The sequence below is a fragment of the Gallinula chloropus genome (assembly GCF_964237585.1).
Source record: "Gallinula chloropus genome assembly, chromosome: 19".
Taxonomy (NCBI): domain Eukaryota; kingdom Metazoa; phylum Chordata; class Aves; order Gruiformes; family Rallidae; genus Gallinula; species Gallinula chloropus.
Window position 1 is genome coordinate 11315773 of NC_140104.1, and position 22874 is coordinate 11338646.

The window sequence follows — 22874 nt, forward strand, 5'->3', positions numbered from 1 at the left end:
TGTGTTAATATCTGGATTTATATTTTTTTTCTTAGTAGTTTGTGGCAGATGATGTTGACATCATTGGCTCCAGGAAATAAGTTATTGTATTGCTATAAGTTCGTTGCAAGCAGCTTTCATTAAAAAAAAACATAAGGGGGGGAGGAAAAAAGTGAATAATTTTCCTCTTATAGTCATTTGTTTCTGGAAGAGGCAGAAGATGGGGGCCTTGGTAAAATGGTGTTGACCAGTTCAGCCTTTTATCTTTAAATAGTTTTAATTATTATTATTTTTTAATATCTGTCTGTAGAAAATTATCATAGTAAAGCTACATATCCTGCAGGTGACTTCTGGAAAAAGATGATTCTCATTCCCATGGACACAGTTTCAGCTGACAGGAATCACATCGGGAGGCGTGTGTGATGGTTTGGACTGTGTTCCAAGGTCAGAACAATTAGGTTGGTGTGTGGTTCACATTAGTGCTATAGGTTTGGATCCTGAATTACTTAGGTAGGCAGGAGACACTGTATCCAGTTCCATAAAGGCAGAGTACAGAGTAGTGAGCTGTAGGTCGGGTAGGTTGCTGTGTGCAGTTCCGTTCTGGATGTTGCTGTTGTTGCCATTCTCCATCTGGCAGTGAGAAGGGAAACACTGGGAAGACGGTGGGGATGATGAAATGAGAACTAGGGGATCCACAGCCAGGCTGTCGTCTTTCAGCTCCTCCCAAAGATTTCCTGTAACAGAACAAAATGAATTGATTAAACTTCCTTTGTATATGCTTTTTGAAACATTGTTTTACAGGAGAAGTCAGTGATTATGCAGTTGTGTATGTGTACATACTCTTAATCACTTGTGATTGAGAAAGGAAAAAGATTCAGATAGTTATTATTTGTTTGCCTCCATAATAAATTTAAATCCAGGCAAAAGCAGCATTAATTTAGGAAAATTATTTCAGTAATTGTTCAGGACATAGATTGCATGAGTGCCTGTGAAACTTGTGAAGGAGCAAATAGCATTCCTTTGAGCAAAACTGTGGAAGGGGTTTGAGTAAATAACAATAAAGAAAAATATTAATGTGCTAAGTCAGTCAAAAGGACTTCTCTTGCTCTTCATGTGACAGTTCTCAATATACACCAAATAATTAAGCATGACTAGTTTTCAGTGGAAAATATATCTGAATTAAAAAATACTTTCTAAATACTGTATTGCAGTATTTAATATCAGGAGCTGTAGTTGATAGGAGGGGAATCATCTTTTTAAAAGGGTAGACAATGGCAGGACAAGGGGAAATGGATTAAAGCTAAAGGAAGGAAGGTTTAAATTAGATATTCAGGGGAAGTTTTTTACAGAGAGAGTGGTGAGGGGCTGGAAGATTCAGATCGTTATTATTTGTTTGCCTCCATAATAAATTTAAATCCAGACAAAAGCAGCATTAATTTAGGAAAATTATTTCAGTTGATAATTGGCAAGATTCTGTTGTAAAAGTATCCTTATGAAGTACAAATTCTACTTGAAAGAAGTCCTACTAATTTTGAAAGGGGAAATTGCCTTTATTAGGTATGGTAGAGCTACCAGCACAAATCTGCAAATAGTATTACTTTACAACTGGACTTCTGGTATTCTTATGGTGTAAATTCCTGGATATGGGTTTGACCTAACAAATCAAAGGATTTGAAAAGTTACTTTTTTCTGACGTGTGCCGAAAAGTTTCTCATCTTTCCACCCAACGCTCGTATCACAGCGAAAGCATTACGTGAATTACTACAGGAGGGCTCAATTTTCATACTCATTATCAAAGATTTCTTCTTGGACTATCACTTCAAGCTATACCCACCATCTGCAAACTGTCAAACAGGGTAATACTTAGGGCTTTTACAAGTAGCTGTTTGATTTCTTTGTTCTTAGGGTTTTATTTCCTAACGTGCGTGTGTATGATTTTGCTCCATGGGTGCAAGCTTTGTCTCAAATTCTAGGCCTTCTAATTTGAGATTTGATAAGTTTCTAAAGAAAGTAAGTATAAAAACCCCTTAGATAAGGTTAAAAAACTTAAGGTAAAGTGCAAGGTGAGAGGAAAACTGGAATTGTACCATATTGGTAAATCATATGGAATATTTACAGTACAAATACTCCAGATGAACTGAGTAAAATGTGAAGAGGTTCAGAGAAAGGAGAGGAATTTGAGATCCAGCTGCTTGAAAGAGGAAGAAGCTGAGGATTCAGAAACCTGTGTTGTTAGTAAAGCAATCTGGGTATGGCAGGATCTGTGATTCTGGGAGCTGGATGTTTAGCATGTTTGAAATTGGATGTGGCTGCAGCTGAGAATAATACAGGTAGATCCTGTCACATGACCCTGATCACCTTCTATGCCAAGGTGACCTGCTGAATGGACAAGGGGAAGGCTGTGGAGGTGTCTACCTGGACTTCAGTAAAGCCTTTGACACGGTTTCTCACAGCATTCTGACTGAGAAACTGGCTGCCACTGGCCTGGACAGGGGGACCCTCAGCTGGGTTAAAAACTGGCTGGATGGGCCCAAAGGGTGAATGGAGCCAAATCCAGCTGGAGGCCGGTCACGAGTGGCATCCCCAGGGCTCAGTCCTGGGTCCAGTTCTGTTCAACATCTTTATCACTGACCTGGATGAAGGGATTGAAGCTCCCTCAGTCAGTCTGCAGATGACACTAAACTGGGAGGAAGTGTTGATCTGCCTGAGGGTAGGGAGGCTCTTCAGAGGGATCTGAACAGACTGGACTGATGGGCTGAGACCAATGGGATGAGGTTTAACAAGGCCAAGTGCAGAGTGTTGCACATGGGACAGAACAACCCCATGCAGTGCTACAGGCTGGGGGAGACTGGCTGGAGAGCTGTCAGGCAGAGAAGGACCTGAGGGTGTTGGGTGACTGCAGGCTGAATATGAGCCAGCAGTGTGGCCACGTGGCCAGGAAGGCCAATGGCATCCTGGCTTGTGTCAAAAATAGTGTGGCCAGTAGGTCTGGGGAGGGGATTGCGCCCCTGTACTGGGCATTGGTGAGGCTGCACCTCGAGTGCTGGGTCCAGTTCTGGGCTCCTCATAAGAAGGGCATTGAGGTCCTGGAGCGTGTGCAGAGAAGGGCAACCAGGCTGGGGAAGGGGCTGGAGGGCAAATCCTATGAGGAGCGGCTGAGGGAGCTGGGGATGTTCAGCCTGGAGAAGAGGAGGCTGAGGGGAGACCTTATCACCACCTACACTGACCTGAAGGGAGGTTGTAGAGAGGTGAGCGATGGTCTCTTCAGCCAGGGGACAGGAGATGGGACAAGGGGAAACGGCCTCAAGCTGCACCAGGGCAGGGTCAGAGCAGATATTAGAAAAAAAATGTCTTTTCTGAAAGAGTAAAAGGCTGCCCAGGGAGGGGGTTGAGTCACCTTCCCTGGATGTGTTTAAAAAAAGGGTAGATGAGGTACTTGGGGATATGGTTTAGCTTAGGGCGGGAATGGTTGGACTCGATCTTTAAAGATCTTTTCCAACCTGGTGATTCTGTGATGGAATATTTGGAACCGTTCAATGGCAAGGCAGTTGCATTTGTTGACTCATGCTATTAAGACTGGTTTGGTTTTTTTCTCTTTTAGGTTGCTTTGTGTACCAGGTTTTGCCTGTGCAGGAAGGCAGTTCTGTATGTTAGTTGTGCAGCAACAGCTTTATAACTTGGAACCCACAGTTTTCATTTTGTTTGTGTACATATATAAATATATTTATGCATAAACACAAACTTGGTGGGGTTATATTATTATTTTTGCATGGAAAGCTATGTTCTTCCTTCAAAATCCTGTCCATTCAAGAGGAGTCAATTATTTTTTTATCAAGATCTTTACTAGTAGTCAGAGTTACATGACTAAGGATTTAAGAACACACCTCAGGAAATGTAATTGTTCAGGACATAGATTGCATGAGTGCCTGTGAAACTTGTGAAGGAGTAAATAGCATTCCTTTGAGCAAAGCTGTGGAAAGGGTTTGAGTAAATAACAATAAAGAAAAATATTAATGTGCTAAGTCAGTCAAAAGGATTTCTCTTGCTCCACACATGACAGTTCTCAATACACACCAAATAATTGAGCATGACTAGTGTTCAGTGGAAAATATATCTGAATTTAAAAAAATACTTTCAAAATACTGTATTGCAGTATTTAATATCAGGAGCTGTAGTTGATAGGAGGGGAATCATCTTTTTAAAAGGGTGGACAATGGCAGGACAAGGGGGAATGGATTAAAGCTAAAGGAAGGAAGGTTTAAATTAGATATTAGGGGGAAGTTTTTTACAGAGAGAGTGGTGAGGGGCTGGAACAGGCTGCCCAGAGAGGGAGTGGATGCCCCATCCCTGGGAGTGTTCAAGGCCAGGTTGGATAGGGCCCTGGGCAACCTTGTGTAGCTCCAGGCCTGGAGGTTGGTGGCCCTGCCTGTGGCTGGAACACTCTGATCCTTGGGGTCCCTTCCAACCCAGACCATTCTATGATTGATTCTATGATAATAAGCAAGGTTGCATTTTTTTTTGGTGTGGTTTTCTTTTTCTCTCTTCCCCTGGGATGCTTTTTTGGAAAACTTTCTAAGGACAGAATGCATAATTCCATGTAGTAGAAAATAATGAAGGTTGGCCAGCTGGTCTTTGTAGCAGAGGCAAGGATGAATATAGTTAAAAACTGTCTTCATCCTGCTAGTGTTTGTTTACATGAATGCAGGATGCCACTGAAAATAGGGGAAAAAATAAAGTATTTATGCAGGGTTGGGATGTGATGTAATAAGCTTCACTAAAAGAATATAAATCCTTCAGATACCTACCCTGGAGATCAAAATCAGTCAGGGATGGATTAAGAGCATCGATATCATTGCTGAGATCTCCTTCCTGCATGAGCGTGTCCTGCATTGTCCTGGCTGTAGAGTGCTCTGTCAGCATCTTCACCCCACAGATTGGGGGGGTCTGAGCCGGCAGTGGAGAATCCTGGGTGATGCTGGGCTGAGTTCTGAGTTCGCTTTGAGCCTCCCCAGAAGGAAATAGGGTCTGAGGGTCAGGTGGCTGTTGCATTAATGTACTTGAGATTTGAGGAAACCCCTGTTGTGAGGAATAGCAGGCGGTTTGCTGCCCCCCGAGTAAATTTGGTAACGGGTTCTTGACGTGTAGAGCTCCTGATGCGTGGATGCTGTGTAACGGCTGTGGCATAGCGGAGGAAAGCGAGGTCTCGCATAAGGAATGGGGTTGGACTGCCATCTGCCTGGAAAGGGACGCACTTGCAACACCAGTCGGACTGCAGGACACGACTGAAGATCTCAGCTTTTCACTTTTGTCGCCTATCAGCGTGTCAAGTTCTTCTGTGAAACAAGAGGGGAAAAAAAAAAGGTCCATGACTTACGAATTCCTGACAGAGCCTTAATCTTCACAGCTTCCAGAAAGAACTTTAGTGTTCCTGCCCAAATGGGTGAATAGAATGGGGGGGGGGGGGAAGATTTTTCTAAATTATCATTCAATAAATGAGTATGTAGTAAATAGCATTTTTGTGCTTAAAGATTAGATAATGATCAGGTAAGTTCAGATTTTAGTCTATAGTACTTATTCAGTGTTGCTTTTATCTTAAAGTTTAGTGAGATGGCAAGAGTGTGTTTTCTTGGTGGTGCCTCTTTGTGCCTGTTTGGAAGCACTCCTGCAAAATGAGGTCTTATTAAATTGTGCTTTTTAATTGTTTTTTTTTTTTTTTTAAATTATTTTGCCCATTGCTTTATAACCAGGAAAATGCTTAAATTCTTTTCCTAAGTCATGTATAAATGCCCTTATGCAGCCTGTTACAGAGAAAAGTTCTGGAGACCGGCAATTGTGAACTACTAACGTATTACTGACCTGGCTTTGCCATACTCTTCCTTACAGCAACTGGGTCTTTCCTCTTCCATTTCTGAAGCTCCTCCTGCATCTTATCAATTTTGGCTGGATTCAGAGCCCACAAGCAGCCTTTCCGAGAAGAATTGCCTGACTTGTTCTCCACTTTCTCAAAGCATTTGTTCAATGATAAGTTGTGGCGCACCGAATTCTTCCAACCATCTGGAGCTGTCTGGAAAAACAAAGCCAATCTAAGAATGGAACTTCAAGGTGTGGGGGGAAAAAATATATTCAAATATATTTTCTCCATTTTGACTGATTAGATTATAAAAAAATGCTGTTTAGATTATACTTTCTGGAGTATGAAACACAAAGCGCGTACGTTAGAAGGAAGCCACAAAAATGTTACAGTCCTGTTGTGTGGGAAGAGAGGAATCAGATAAAACAGTAGCTGATCTCTGAAGCAAGAAGGTTGGCCTTGTCAGAGCAGCTGCTGGATCTTTGAGAGTGAGTTTGCAAATCACAAGAGTCAAGTGTGTAAAGAATTATATTCTAGAATCATTGAATCACAGACTGGCCTGGGTAGGAAGGGACCCCAAGGATCACAGAGCTCCAGCCTCCCTGCCACAGGCAGGGACACCAACCTCCAGGCCTGGATCTACACAAGGTTGCCCAGGGCCCCATCCAACCTGGCCTTGAACACCCCCAGGGATGGGGCATCCACCACCTCTCTGGGCAGCCTGTTCCAGCCCCTCACCACTCTCTCTTTAAAGAACTTCCCCCGAATATCTAATTTAAACCTTCCTTTCTTTAGTTTAATCCATTCCCCCTTGTCCTGCTATTGTCTACCCTTTTAAAAAGTTGATTCCCCTCCTGTTTGTATGTTCCCTTCAGGTACTGGAAGGGTGAACTATGAACTGTGAACTAATAGGAAATCTGCCTTCTTCATCTATTTTGGAAGACCTAGAAAAATTTCAAACACTTAATTGAAGGACTACCTGCTACCTGGACTCAAGTTTCCAGGCAGACTTCAAAAGAATTTTAGCATGCAACTAAGGTGTAACTTTATGTGCTAGCCAATTACATAGCCAAATGGTTTAATCACAAGCCCTACAGATGACATACAGGTTTCTACATCTGATCACTGCATTTTTTTGCTTTGCATTTATTTTTAACTCAGTACTGGAAGCTGGAAGGTTCTTTGAACAATTCATATAGGCTTCGTTAAAGGGACTTCTTGTATTTAGGTGATCAATGAGTGAACCAAAATCCCCTCATTTCTCTGAGGACAGATTTGCATTGGTCTGCAAGAATGGGGGAAAAAAAAGGAAACTTAGTGCAGAAAAAAATATCTTCCCTCTGTTTATACAATTTAATATATTTTTGCCCCTGATTGCTTGCAAAAGAGCTTTGGAACTGGCTGTTGCTGTAAGATGAAGAGGGAAATACCCAGCAAAATGCTCAATCTCAGGTTCTGGTGAGAATTGCCTGTCTGCTTGCTAGTCTGAAATATTGATCTTCAAGAAATGGCACTGTGTCCTTTTATTGCATAGATGTTTTTCTGCTGTTTATTTGATTTCACTCACTTCTGCTTGCTTAGTCATGCAGCCTGAAGATACTGCCCATCACATTAAGGCTTTGTAAATGGGTGTGCTTGCTGATATCAGAAGATACCTGTAGTAAATTCCTGATGTGTCACTTCCTTGCTTTCCTGTTGGTAGGTACTGTACAATGCTATTTGTTGCATGTCTGAGAACTGTCTTAGCACCTTGAAACTGCACTATAATCTTAAAAAAAGAAAGAGGAGGGGGAGCAGGACCTATTACTTGGTGCATAGTAATGGGAATCCATCTGAGAAACCCAAATTAATTGTAAGACATGGCAGCTGCTAGTGCAGCAAGACTCCCCTTTCATTGTGAGACCAGTTAAAAAAGTGCAACTTTACCTGTGTCAGTCAAATTATATTCTTTCCAAAAACTGATGTTTACAGAGATGAGAGAAATCTCAAGCGAGACAGACTTTAGAGCTCATCAGATTACAAAGAATGATCATCAGTACTAGTGTAGGTGAGGCTTTTTTTTGTTTATTTTCAACCAATTTTGGATATTTTTTCTTGTTTCAAAAAACCCAACCTAATCTGCGTGTCATAAGAATTAAAAGAAGTTAAAACAACTCTCTGAAAGGTGGGTGAAGTTGTCTCTGTGCCACTATTAATTCATAATCATATCATATTTGTGGTCATAATTGTTTGTAAACCACAGAGAATTATAGAACAGAGATAACAAGAAATATGTTTTTCCATAAATTAAAATTTCCCTTTTATGCACATTAAATTTTGTTTCCATTCTTAGACTTTAATAGGGATCCTTATCATATAGAAAGCCAGCTTTCTGATAGTTTCTCTAATTGTTCCCTAGTGTAATAGATTTCCTCTAAGACCATCTTTTATAAATGGACTCGTGTCCTCTTTGCTTTCACATGATGCACCATGAATTTCTGAATATACTTGGGCAGAAATCCTACTTCTCTCAGGAGTGTAGAATCTGTTCTTTCCTAGCTTGGTGTGAAGGGCTGCCTTGTGGGTTAAAGCATTAATACCTAACTGAAGGCTTTGAGGGTCAAATTTAATACTTTCTTGCTTTGTTAAAGAAATGGATTAGTTGTGGAAGTTAAATAATGTGCTATTTACTTAAAGAAATTATTTTCCTTTCATAGCAGCACAGCTTCTACCCTTTTGGCCCACCTGATTTCAGCATTTCACTATTCTGTTGGCCAGTTCCATAGGTGAGACAAAGCTCGTTTCTATTTAAAGAAAAGTAGACACTGAACAACCCCCAAACCAACAAACCCCCCTTAAAACCCTTTCTGCCATAGGGTAATAGTAAAGATGATGAATCAGGTTTTTTCCCTTGCAGATCATATTCAAGTTGTGTTCTGGCAGTTCCAGAAGTAAATAAAACTGTTCCTCCTGGGTAAGATGTGTACTTAGAATCATAGAATCATATAATGGTCTGGGTTGGAAGGGACCCCAAGGATCAGAGAGCTCCAACCCCCCTGCCACAGGCAGGGACACCAACCTCCAGGCCTGGATCTACACAAGGCTGCCCAGGGCCCCATCCAACCTGGCCTTGAACACCTCCAGGGATGGGGAATCTACTACTTCTCTGGGCAGCCTGTTCCAGCACCTCACCACTCTTTCTGTAAAAAACTTCCCCCTAATATCTAATCTAAACGTTCCCTCCTTTAGCTTTAGTCCATTCCCCCTTGTCCTGCCATTATCTGCTCTTTTAAAAAGTCGAATCCCCTCCTGCCTATAAGCTCCCTTCAGGTACTGGAAGGCTGCAATGAGGTCCCCCCGCAGCCTTCTCTTCTCCAGGCTGAACAAGCCCAGCTCCCTCAGTCTCTCTTTGTAGGGCAGGTGCTCCAGCCCTCTAATCATCCTTGTGGCTCCTCTGAACCCTCTCCAACAGTTCCACATCCTTCTTGTATTGGGGGCCCCAGATCTGGACACAGTACCCCAGATGGGGCTACGGAACAAGCTGACCTGAAAGAATATTCACGTTTCTTGCCCTGCACATGAGGCTTCATATACCTCTGTCTTTATCTAGACAGGGTAATTAGTGTTTCTGCTAAGAACCAGAGAAGATGGGAGTGGCATGTGTTTCTCAGAGGTTTTCAGAATGTGTGGGGGTGTAAACTATGAGATAGTTTTAGAAACGTAAGAGCGAAAAGTACACGGATTTATTCTGGAGGCTGCTGCCAAGAGCTGAACAGGTTCTTGCATTAAACTTGGTGTTGCTGAGCAGCAAGAAATAGTCGTTTACCGAGAGGTAGGCCCTGAAGGAACGCTCTGGCAGTGAGTTCATGCTCCAGCTCTGTCACCAGATTTTTAAATTAACATTTCACTGTCTTAACAAACAGAGCTCTGGCTGCTGAAGTTGCTCTGCTGTAGTCAGAGTCCACTTGCTGTGGCTCGTTTCTGCCGTTGCTGTACCCAGTGTAGTGTGACAAACTCCACGCAGCTTCATCCACAAGAGAACTCGCTGCTCTAAGTGCCATGGGACCACAGACCTCTCTAACCTTTTGGACCACTGGCAATAACTCCAATTAACATGATTAAAGCTGCCTGTTAGACTCACTAATCACTACAAAGAAAAAAAAAAAGATGACAAGCAAAAAATATTAGTGTACAGACCCATTGATCCTGACCGCCTCTTGAAGTTTAAAGAGTTCAGTGATCTTGCAAAACCCTTTCTCTTTAAATCTAGGTCTCAAGAGAAGGGAGAGGTACATCAAAGAGTAATTCAACTTTAGCTGCGTAGATGTTTTTTTTAGGACGTAGGAGTTGGATTGCTCTGTTTCAACTAGAAATGAGATTGTTGCATCATAGAAACTAAATTTGCTGTGGCAGCGAATACAAGTTAATTTGACTAGGCTTGTATCATCTCATGTCTCCCAGCAAGATTCCGTGTACACTTGTACTCTTGTTTCTAACTTAAATTGTTTCCCCCTCCCCCCTGTTGCATCCTGCTATTTAGCAAGTTCTGGTAGCAACAAGGAAGTGGTTTTGCTGATCCTTATATTATTTATCCAAACCAGGGATGATAGTGGATAGATATTAGTTTTTGCCATGTATTGATAGTTCTGTGGGCGGCTGTAAAGGCCAGAAGTAGATAGGGCTTAGAGCCCTTAAGCACAGTATTTGCTCGCTTATTCTCTCCTGCTTATTTTAAGGATGCTTGGAATGGAGCTCCTTAGTCACTTGAAAGGGTTTGTAAGTAAAATGCAAAAATAAAGCTGTCACAAAGCAGTGAATGTTCCAGTAGTATTCCCTGCGCTGTTCTCCTGTAATACAAATGGCAGCAGGAACCTCAGTCTCTTCAATGTTTAAACGAATTAAGAAAAAGAAATGATCTGAGGAAAAAGACATGAGGATTTTTAAGTTTTAGGCCTTGCTCACAGTTGCAGGGCACCTGCTCTGGACTTTGAGAGAGATGTTTTTGAAGGATCAGCATGAACTAAGCTCAGTGTCGAGCAGCAGTTGACGATTCTATTATACCTTTTTGAAATCTTAACTGTAATCCTTCTGCTCTTGGATCATGTGCTGACTAATCTCCACTTGCATCCCGAGTGCAAGAAACCATTCTCTTATAGCATGGATTTAAATTTCAATAGCATCTGCTACAAACCATCCACCCTTACCTTCACCAACAGTACTGTGTAATTATGAGCTTAGTGCCATTTATCACATATTATATTTTTCTTTGTACAGTGCATGCAAGTGACGAGGTTGCCCAAGACGGATATCCCAGCTCCAGAACAGAGCAAGATAACCTTGAACTTCTGCTTCCACATGAGTCTGGAGGTGCTGTTGGTGGCAGAGGAAGCCACAAGACCAGTTCTGCCTGTATCTGAGATCCGAGAGGAAGGAATGGATGTGTTTTTAAAAATACTTGTCATTTTGATGAGGTTTTAATGAGGAATGGCCACTGTGATCTGCACAAACTCAAAGATGCAACAGTTCTGAATAACTTTGTGTTGAATACTACCACGGGCCACGTTCACATTGGTGCCTGAGCCTAAAATGCTTGTGATCATGAAGATACATAGCATGCAATTGATTTGATATTAATATCCTAAGAAATTATCCCCTTTTCATAGACTGAATCCCCTCCCCGATTCCCTGTGCTGCTGGAAAAGCCTAGAGAGAGATTTCCCCACCTTTGTCCCCTTAAGGAGCTCACCTTGAAGTAAGGAAAGTGTTCTGTCATGAAATTGTAAATCTCACTGACGGGCAAACTTCCTGTCTTGCTGTTTTTCAGTGCCATGAAGATCAGGATGCTTTAGGGAGAGAAAGAGAAGTATTTTATCCTGTTCTGCTTGACTCCTTAGAAGCAGCAAAAAAAGACTCTTTTTCACAGTCCATGTAATTACTGTAGCTTTCACTGTCATAGCATGAATACTGATGATGCTTAAAGTTTCTGCTCAGTTGTTCAGAAGCAATCTCCTTATGCTGCTTAACTTCCAGAGGTAATTCTCAAAGCGTGTCTAGAAGGTTTAAAATACAGTAATAGTGGAATCAATACCACAGCCTTCAAATCCTGCTAGTGTGTATTTATTTAAGGTTGGGTTTGAATGCTTAAACTGATAAAGGCCACAAAGAGAATACCAAACTGACAGTGATAGGAGGTATAAGTAATATTTAATTATCTGATCTACTTTGTTAGACTGCCATTTGGGGCTAAACCTGTGTAGTGGTGTATCTGATAGGTTTTCTAGGTATTTCCTTGCCTTAGTAACTGGAGAAAAAATAGTTTTAATACAGATCCTGGAAAAGACAACTAAGCATGATTAGTGTTGTGCTGATGAAATTTGCAACCCCTAAGATTTTGTATTAGAGAAATGTCTGGCGTTTGTGGGGGTGTTCAAGACTGTTCACATGCTTTACAACATTTCATTTCCCTCTGCCTTGGCCCCAGAGTCTGGAACATCTTGTGATTCATACAAACAGGACAGAGCACACTGGGAACAAGACAAATAAGAGTAAGCATGTTATTGCAAATTATGCTGGAAATAGGCCATGGGTAAACAGTGTATTTCCTGTAACATTAGGACTTGAAAAAATATTTTATTACCTGTAGGAGTAGATGGGTTTGGGAAATAGAGGCTGCTGGGATTCTTGACTGCTTTGAGGAGCAATTCTTTGGTAAGGGTAGTGTGAAGAAGTAATGTACGTCACAGGATAGCTGCCTCCTGAGGGATACTGATGATACAGTAAGAGAGATGTTACTTGGTTTAGCAACAAGCTCTTAGAAATATTTTTCTTAATAACAGTATTAAAACTATTCAGCTCTGCAGATATTGCCTTCAGCCTATGTTTGGTAGCAGTTATGCTAAGTCAGACCTAAAGTCTTTCTAGTGTCATGTCAGAAAACGTTAGTATCACTAGTTAATGCTTAAGAAGTACAAAAAACAGGGCATGTATGATGAGGGACTCACTGTTCTGTGATAGTGTGTTCAAATTGACAAAAAACAGGGCATGTATGATGAGGGACTCATTGTTCTGTGATAGTGTGTTCAAATTGAAGTATGTAAAAAAGGTGTTTGCTTTTATTATTGCCTGCTATGCTAGAGTCCCTGTGAAAACCAGTACTAACCATATCCCATTAATTGTCTCCAGGTAATTCTTGATTTTATAGACCTAAAGCACATCTCCCTTCAGCCATCTATTTTGCAGGTAAAGAACCTTAGCCTGCTCAGCCTCCCTTGTATGTTGCACTATGTAGACAAATTAACAGCATAATTTTATTTATATAAATATATATATATAAGAAAACCCAGAATAAAATACTTTAAACAATATGGACCATAGAAAACCAAGTAAAGCCACTAAAAATACAGGATGAAACAGGGAAGTTTTAACTGAGTCTTACTCAGTTTTGTGTGCTGTTTTTTTGTTGATATTTTTTGATTGTTTTAGGTGGAGAGGCAAAAATTCAGTGTATAAAGCATATACACTATAAAGGCTCCCACTGATGTCAGCTCACTGAAAGGAATTTCTGCCTCTTACAAATGAATCTTTCCAGATGCCAGGGCTAGGGCATGGCCAAAATTAGGGGTCATGTCATATGCTATTAAAAAATCTACCTGCATGCCTTCCCTTGTACTCAAAGGTTGCTGAGTCTGGTTCTAGTGTTCACTACTTGGCTCTAGAAGTCCTGTGTCATGAGGTTGCAATCTTTCCTCTGAAAGATTAAAATGTAGCTTTTGAGATTTGTTGGGAAAGTTTCCTTGGTAATTAGTTTATATGTTTCTCCTTAATTTCTTGCTGTTTCTATTTTCAGACCAATAGTTTCTGTTGCTCTTGGGTTTTGTCCCCTTAAAATGCCTTTGAAAGGTTATCACGTGCTTGCAAAGTGTCTGTAGCTTATTTATTCTGGATTCTGAATAATGTAGTTGAATTTCTCAGTCATTTTATTGCTGTTGCTTCAGTTTTTGCCTGTTTGCTTTTATTTTTCTAACATTGAACTGCCTGAAATGGAATGTGGAAAAACATACTGAGGATCTAATTTCTTTGCTACAGCAAGCAGGGTGAAAGAAATGAGATGTACGTAATTAATCATGTCCTGCCTTGTTAAACTAAATACTGGGCAAAACTGCACTTTTGAGCAGCTGTGAACTAATTTCCTTGTGCAGTTCTGTGCCACTTGCTGTCTTGCATTGTGTGTAGATTTTTCACCAGAGTAGAAAACTGGGCAATTCATAGAATAATTTTGATTTTATTGGTTTTAGTGGCTCTTTGAAAGGAAAGAATACTAAGATGGCACTTCTTGTGATGGCATCACCAAAGGCAAGCACTGGGCGTTTTAAGGATTATTTCTGTTTTATTGGTTTCATTAGTCCTTTTTGAGGGAACAGAAGCTGGGGAATGGTCTGGTATGACAGGCTTGAGCTGGTTTTACAGTCGCACAACTGGCATGAAAGGTGTCCCTGTTTTATGGAGGGTGGGTAAGTGACTTCAGTATGTGTCTGCTGTTTCTTTCAGGTGAATAAGAAGTTATTTTTCTTATGAGTCATCATTTATGTTGTGTCCAGCAAAGGGGAAGGTGAGGCCAATTTATCATTTGGACAAAATTAACGAAGGAGCTGCTGTCTCTCATCCCTCTAATGAAAAGAGGCGTAGTTTGAACATCCTTCACTTCAGGCTAAAGGGCCCGTTCTCTTGAGTGTAACTTCCTAGTGATTTAAATTGCCCTGCTCCATTCCAATTTGAAATGTAAAGTATTAATACTGGAGCTGCATCATGCAAAAGATGTCATTCCACCTCTCCATCATGTATCACACGTTCTTTCATTTCTCAGTATCTGATGATGGCACACAGACAGCAATTCCACCTGTTATGACTTTGGCTGCTTATACCTCTTGGTTTTTTTTTCCTCTGAGTAGTAGAACATGTTGCCATACTTTTACTATAGTAACATTAAGTAGTACAAATATTGAGAAGTCTAATAGAAACCTGCTGCATGTAAGAGCTCTGTCAGAGTGCCAGCCTGCAGGTGGATGGAAGACTTTCCTCTTGTGCTTGTTGTGTCTTGCCTAGCAGCTCCCAGAAGGTGTATTTCAACTTTAATTTTGTAGGGTTTTTGAATGTGGTTAATGCCACTGCATAGTAACAGTACTGGTATCAAGTCATTAGTGACAGGGGAAGGGTGCCTACTCCAGGTGAAATAAAGAAATTTAAAAATATTCAGATGAGCTAACAAGCTAACTGGATTTTCTGCTAAAGCAGCACAGAAAACTGGCATTTATACGGTGTGTGAGATGTGTGGTGCTGTACTGCCATGCCTGTACTGCAGTCCCAAGGGGGACCTAGTTTATATTTGCAGCAGAGCTTTTGTGGCAAGTTAATCCTTGATTTGGGACCCTTTTCTTCTAAAATAATGATAATAAAATCAATCCATTTGTAAGTTAGGATGGCAGTGTATTGTCACCTCTTTATATTATTACTAGCTTTTGTCACTTCTGTTGAGTTTTAGGCTAGCAAGAAAAAATAAGTAAGTTAACCATGATGGTGTTGACAAGAACTTCAGATATAGTTACATTTTTGGCACATTGGGGCGTGAAGTTTCTTTTACCAATCACTCTGCCATTCCTCTAGCCAGAATTTAGTGAAAAAGCCAGGAGGGAGGTTATTCTCTAGCTGAGTTTCGTGACTCAGTGTAGGAGAACTGCTTCTTTCTGTTAGCTATACCTTCTCACATCTATTTAGCATCTGTACCCTTGTCAGGCTTTCCAGGGCTACCTGGTGAGGACAGTGGCTACAGAAAGCCCTTGGTATTGAAAATGTCAATTTCTGTGGTAGCTGGATGCCCTAAGCAAATTGATCTGTCCTTATGCAACACCTGCTTGGAGAAGAACCTCTGTGCCACAGATTTTCTACACTGATTTCAATATACAGTCCAGTTAGTGGTCAAGGGCCAGCCAGGGCTGAGGGAGGAGGAAGAGAAAGATGATGGTAAGAGGAACCTGATTTTAGAAGGTGTTGGCACTTGAAGGTGTTTATTGAACTGCCTTGCAACACCATCCTGTTGATTGTTTTAACTGTCCCAGACACCACAAGTTCAGAGAGGCCATAAAGTCCCTGAAGCTCTCCAAGTGGTTGATACAGTTAGTCCCTGTTTTATTCCTCTTTCTGACTGAGGGCTTATATCCTGCAGTAACAAGACATCTTCCTTTACATTTCAGGAGACAGGTGGGGGATTTATAAGAAATAAACCACCTAAAAATAGGAAAATCCACTCCTGAGTTATGAAATACTTTCGTTCTTCCTTAATAATGTTCTACAAAAACTCTAACAAATTAAATTCCTAAAAAGCCATCTGTGACAGAGAACTTCATTTTATCAATGGTGATAAAATTCCAACATATCTATTCTTGTTCTTTATTGTCAGTCAGCATCAGCTTTCAGAAGTTACTTAAATTTCCTCTTTAAAAAATTATGCCAAAAATAACTCCTCTTTTTCCTCATGAGGTACTAAATCCTGCTGATGAATAGTACGATTACTATGCCAATGACTCAGAGCAGTAACACCATGTGAATTAACAATCCCTATGAAATATCATATGGCAACCTGGGTTTTGTATCCTTTGCACAGTTTTTAAATCACTCCTCTGTTGCTCACATTGTTTATACTTCTTGTACAAGTTCAAGGAGATAGTACAGTTGATTCCACAATATCAGCCATGGGGATCAAAGGAATTGTAGCTCAAATGGGAGCTTTTATGTTCAAATATTTTATATATGTGAATTTCCTGTAAGTTTAATTTAATTCATTTCTAATGGTTAGGAGTTTTGGTAGTTGTGCTGGTTTTGTGGATGGATTTCTACCTCTGTATCTGAAAAATCTTTGTAGCCTTCATTTCTCCTTAAATGAGTTTTGGACTTTTAAAATAATTTTAAATAAGGTGTTTCAAACATTTTAATCTCCTCAAACATCTTTCTTACTGAAAAGTTTGTACATTGCTGATAACAGAGCATAAAAGAGGAAAATTCCAACACATTGAACAGCACCATCATTTATATTTAAAGGAAATGATTTAAAGACATTCCAGAGTCATGAAAATGACTTTCTGTAATACACACCCTCCCTCTGTGCCAAGTTTTGAAAGCTTGATAGGCCACACTCCCTAATGTCTACAGGTAGGTACTGGGATCACATGTAACATTAAGGGGTACACATATGATTTTACAAACATCTGTGTGTTTACTGCTCTGCAAATGTGTTCAAATGTATTCAAATCTAAATGCACCCAAGAAAAAAAAACAGGTGTCTGTTACTCCTGTGTATTTTTAGTGGTAATAATATAGTTACATTATGGAAGAACAACCTTAATATTGTGCATTCTCCTGCATCATCAGCATTATTGTCAATTATGTTTCAGCTGAATAATCTTTCTCTGGGGATGATGTAACAGGCAAGAGATTGCAAAAGAGATGTGTGTGCCATCGTGCACAAGGAACACGAGCATCATCTTGCTGTTAAAATTTTGCTTTAAAAGTGTTTTTTCTGTGTTTGATCTGAATTTTAAATACACAGCCAGGTATAACTTCTTATTCTGAAGTCAAAGCACAGTTAATTCCCTGGGATCCTGAAATGCCAACAATTGTGTTAATAATTTAGCCAGTTTCAAAGCCAGTTTTTTGGGGCATAATGGTGAGCATATAAATAAGCAATACTGAGGTTTCATTTTTAAAAGGAGGGGGTGTGTTGGGTTTTGGGGTTTTTTTGGGGGAGTGTATTCTTTTGGGGGTTTTTTTTGTTGTTGTTGTGGTGGTGTTGTTTTTCTGGGTGACTACTTTAAGTTGCATTTAGATGTGGCTTTTCTAAGGTCTCACTGTCATAAACAAAATGTTTGCATACAAACTTGGCCTGGCAAACACAGATGTAGCAGGTATTGTTTTGTCTGCCTTTTTGTCTTATTACCATAGCTAGGATGCCATTATGGTGCTGGAAATACAGGGAGGGGGGGTGGTGGTGGTGGTGGAGGTGGTGTGTCTGCATATTGTACTGACCTGATGGAAGGGGTGTGAGGGGCAGTACATCTGCTGCACTTGAGGCTGGTAGCAATACAAACCAGGCTGCCCTTCCATTGGGGATGTCCTGAGCTTGATGTCTGAATCCTGCTGGAAAATATTTAAGCAAAGAGTTATCAGAGAAAACACCTCAATTTAAAATAGAGTCACTCTGCTAGTTATGGTTCTCTATTTCACTCTGCTTACTACTGTTTTGGACCTGATTCTCTCACAGTAAGTGTGGTTTATATTCTAGTGGTGCAAGAAGAAACGTTGTTTCCTCTGTTTATATAATTACTACTTTAAAAAAGGAAATCCCAGTCCAAATTCCATGCAAAGAGCAATTCAGAAAATGTCTGTTCCTGTTTAACCTTTTTCCCTGTGTACACAAACTGTATTCTCCAGCTTTCATTTCTGAGTATGCACATGTGTCTCTGTCTCACTCTCCTTTTAATACTCCTTGATTTTATCTTGCAGACTGTCAGTACCTCAGGCTGACACTGGAGTTTTGTCATTAGGTAGAGGGTGAGGTCTGTAATGCACAGGAAAGAGGTGGTGGAGAAGGATCAAACTAGGCTGACTATAGAGTTTGATCAAGATATAAGAAATACAGTATGACTGTGATTTATTTCTGTGACTGTGGAATTAAATACAGAGAAGTTAATCAAGTCTTAATTTCTCACAGGTCTGCCTGGCTCCTGCCCTGAATTCCACACACTCTGACTCTCTTGAGAGCTCTGGCTCCTGGCTGTTAAACGTTGCTGTCTTTTAGTTAGAATGCTGAGGGCAGCGTGCAGGGCGTGTGATAACACTGGCTGCTTGAGAGCAGCAATTCAAGCAAACTGCCTGCTGAGCAGAGGGTTAGGTAGAGCTCTAGCTGGTAACAAACAGTGGGGGCAGGGGGTGGGGGGAATGATGTGTCCTTGTCCGTGGGTCTGGTGACTGCCTTCAGGTTTCTTCCCCCACTTAACATCATGGCCAGGAATTCTCTTTTGAGAGCTGATGTCCTAAACATCTTATTATTTCAGGAACTGGTAGCACTTACCCTTCTGTTTGAAAGTCAGGCCATAATGACCATGTTTTAAGGTATAGATTAGTGTAGGCATATAAATTAGACTTGATTTGATATCCTAGCACCAAGCAAATGCCACATCCAGTATAAATAAATGCCTCTGCTAGTTTTGTGACCATGAGATGAAGTTTTTCAGCAACGTGAACTTGCTAGCAGTGCGTAGGCTGTTCAAGAGCTTTGAAGTTGCACGCTGACTGAACCAGTGGGGACATTAACAAGTAGCCAGTCTTTTCCCAAGTAGTTAAACATACTTGGTGAAGGGCTCCTGCAGCACTCACTTTATATTCTCTACATCTTTCATCCCAGGGATTTGGGAAGAAAATAGCAATTTTTTTTCATCAAGTGCTTATAGGTTTTGCATTAAACTCATCTGACCTAGATGAGTATTTATCCAGGAAATAAGAGATTTAGATCTATTTCCTCATCCTGAATGACTTCCATCCCCAAGTATGTACCCTAACAACATCCCTCCATTCATTGTCTTAATCCAATTAAGATTTTTTTTTAAAAAAAAAAACCCTCTTTCTTTTGGTAACCCTCAAATTCTTTCCCTCACAGCAATGTAGAAACAGTGGTTAGGGCCCTCTCCTGGCAGATGCAGTCAGTAGTTTTGCCTGTGTTTATGAAGACACACTTTACACTTGGGATCAAAGCAGAGAGACCATGTGGAGATAGCAGAGGGTAATTTACGTTGCCTTTCAGGGGTCTCTGTTCTGCCCTAAATATGCAGTTGCCTCAATCCAGTAGTATGTGAATTAGCCCAGGTACCTTTACGCTGCACACACCATAAACAGATCTTGTACTTAATTTTTAGTAGCACTGCTGACTCTGAGTTTCACTTCTATTTGCATTGAGAAAAATGCAGGTCAGCTGAGGTGTTGTACGAAATCTGATACCCGTGTCCTCATGCGTGAAAAATACTGTTTTGTGAACTTCTGTCCCTTGAAAATACTAGTTGATGACAAATACTGGTATAAAACCTGTTGTCAGGAAGAATTTGGATATTTAGGAGTCATGTATCATGTCTAGTGGAAAATCATTTGCCTTTGTACACCTCTCTGAGGACTGTTGTTCAGTAGGGAAAGGCCATAAACCAGAGAACTCTGACAAATGAATATTGTTGTCTATCCTGTGGTCTAGCCTGCAATCTGAGGAGAGACTAAATGTCCACATAGTTGCATTGAGAGTTAAGAAGATAATTCCAAAAGTAAATTTTTGCCATTGAAAACAGGGAAAAAAAAAAAGAAGAAAGGAAACAGAAAGAAAAAACAAATACTGACCATGACTTGTGAACTATGATCTTGACTGGTGGTGCTGTAGTGGAGGTTGTTACACCATGGCTGTTCTGTGGAGATGTTTGGAATGTGTGTAGGAAATGACTCTGACTCGTCAGGACCTGTAGATCCTGGTAGACCCTCAAAACCATCGATGCTTCTAGCATTTTTGAAGGGTGAACCTTCTGGTGGGAGGGCTTGATGTGCTTCCTGGAAGACATCCTCACTGATCTGCCTCTTGTAAGGGTGAAAGGGGTTTCTGCTGCTCTTGAGGAACCTGTCGTAATTCCCTGCGGTACTTTCCTCGTAACTGTACCGCCGGAATTTTTCAGTACTGAAAGCTGCTTTAAACTTGTTCTTGCCACAGTGAATTCCTTGGCTTGTAGGGTATCTCCCATGAATTTGATCCTGGGCTGGAGAAGCAGGGCTGGGGCTGTGAGAAGACTCGGAACTCTTCCTTTCCGTCCTGCTGTCTGACTCATAGGGTTGGCAGGTATAACTGGGATTATCCTGCAATGAATGATTGGCATTTAGTTAGGATTAGTAGGAGAAAAATATTTTACTGTGTTTTCATTATTTACAGAAAAAGTACATTAAAGGTGTGTTATTGGTGAGAAGTATAAAATTCATAGTCCTAGCCACCTTCTCCCAGAGAAGCCCTAAAAGATCTAAAGGGTTCTCTGGTCACTTGGTATCCAAAACTGTTCAAAAGGAAATTAATAAAAGCATTGAGAAGGCTCAACTATCTCATGAAAAACAGAACTTCTTGGGTAACTATTGACTGGCTGGTCTGACAGTTTCAGGGGAATGGTGATGTCTGATGGAGTGATGAAAGGTTAAATGACAGGAATATGATAAGTGCAAGTCTTGTCATATACAAGTTTAGTCAAATAAGCTTGATCTCATTCTGTGATGGTGTTACAAGCTGCCAGATGTGTTGGTAGTTACATCACTTCCTCTCATTAACATAGCCACGCTCATGCTGTGAGACAGGGAGGCTCTAGGCAGACATTTCAACCTCCTTCCTGTCTCATCTCCTCCCTTCTCTTTTGTGCTTTAGCTAAAAGAAAATAACAGCTACCAAAGTGCTCTTTAATCTTAGAAGAGAAAGGCTTAACAAGAACCAGTGTCTGGATCCTGAAGCTGGACACATCCAGCTTAGAAATTATGCATGTTTTCCCTGACATCAAGGATGAGTAACAACTTGGATGCCTTTTGAGAAGACGTGCTGAAGTCAAGGGCAAGTTATTGTGTTCAGGGAAGGGGGAAATGGCATGTTCTGTGTTACACAAAAAGTCAGACCAGGTGATCAAGCAGCCCCTTTTCTCCTGCCCCCCCTAAACCCAAATTGGTCTTGCAGTGTTTTAGGAGAGCAGGTAAAGGGATATATGCCTTCATGGAAGGACCAGATTTCTAGTAGTGCTGAAGGGTGGTTAGCATTAGAGCTGGTGTTTTCTGCAGGGCAGAGCATGACTTTCTCTCCCATCCGCACGTGGGGCTGCAGTCAAAGCTGTTAATGTTTTGTTCAGTTGTGGATTCCTGCAGACAGTGAATCTGACCTGGTGAGGCTTCTGCCTGCTTATGTGACCGTGACGTGCTCCATGGGGAACTTCTTAATTCTTGCTCCTCAGTCTCCTCTACAGCCCTAAGAGATGTGTTTGCAACATCCTTTGTTAAATATGAATTAAACCCCCTCCCTGTCCCCTTATTTAGTTACACAGATTTGTATGAATGGCAGTGCTGTCAATTCTCCACCTGAAATAGTCGTAAGAGTGTGTATGATACGGGTCATTTTGCTACTGTTTGGAAACCACTATTCTCAGTTGTACTTGTGTTGTGAACGGTAAACATGAACATGCAGCCAACAGGAGAGAGATGATTTTAGCCCCCCAAAAAAGCCCTGAGGAATTCTGGAGTGCTCAAAGGGCATCGTCTACTGGCAGGGAGTAGACAAAAAGGTTCTGATATCTGTCTGCTTTTATATTTATTTCAGAAACAGGATGAGAGTTACTTTAAATGTAGCATTTTTACTGGATTAGTAGCCAGATGGATTGCCTGTTTTCCTTTTAAAGTAATTGGATTTTTAAACAATCAATTTAGCATGGAGCATAAGATTATTGGCTCAGAAGAGGAACTCAGGTTTCTGCCCTTCCAAGAAGAAAGCTTTAGATGTTCACTTTGTTAACAGGTAAATAAGCTGAGATTGAATACAGCAGTTACTGAATATTGTAACTGAACTTGTGCCTCTGAAGAAAGAGAACAGAACTGGTGTATCTTACTCACAGTTTGCTGAATTGGGGATACTGAATCCCCCTGTGTCTTCATGAGGTCTTGTTGGTCCCGTTCCAGAGCGTCCGAAGAAGAAAATTTAATATTAGATTGATCTTGGAGTAGTGAAACCATTACCAAATCCACGCCAGACAGGAATCCTGCTATGAAAGAAATCAAATTACAATAAATATTTTCTAAAACTTAAACTGTAAAAGAAACCATTTGTTATGTGCAGATGACGAGGCAGCATTAGGTGTGCAGCAGGACAGTAACTCAGTTCAAAGGATTCCTAATACAGTTGAATTTATTTATTATTTCTTAGCTCTTAAAGAAATGTTCTGTAAGTGCAATTACAGTGAAGGTGTGATACAGA

General features: G+C 40.8%; 1 protein-coding gene across 1 annotated transcript; it reads right to left on the bottom strand.

The window, feature by feature from the left end:
* Positions 1-450: 450 nt before the first annotated feature.
* Positions 451-22633, bottom strand: FOXN1 (forkhead box N1; the record flags this gene model as incomplete). Its single annotated transcript, XM_084272846.1, has 8 exons — positions 451-713; positions 4785-5312; positions 5836-6043; positions 11556-11652; positions 12447-12574; positions 17885-17995; positions 20237-20740; positions 22514-22633. The coding sequence occupies 8 exons, from the start codon at positions 22631-22633 to the stop codon at positions 451-453; spliced, it is 1959 nt and encodes a 652-aa protein (XP_084128972.1).
* Between the last annotated feature and the right edge of the window lie 241 nt (positions 22634-22874).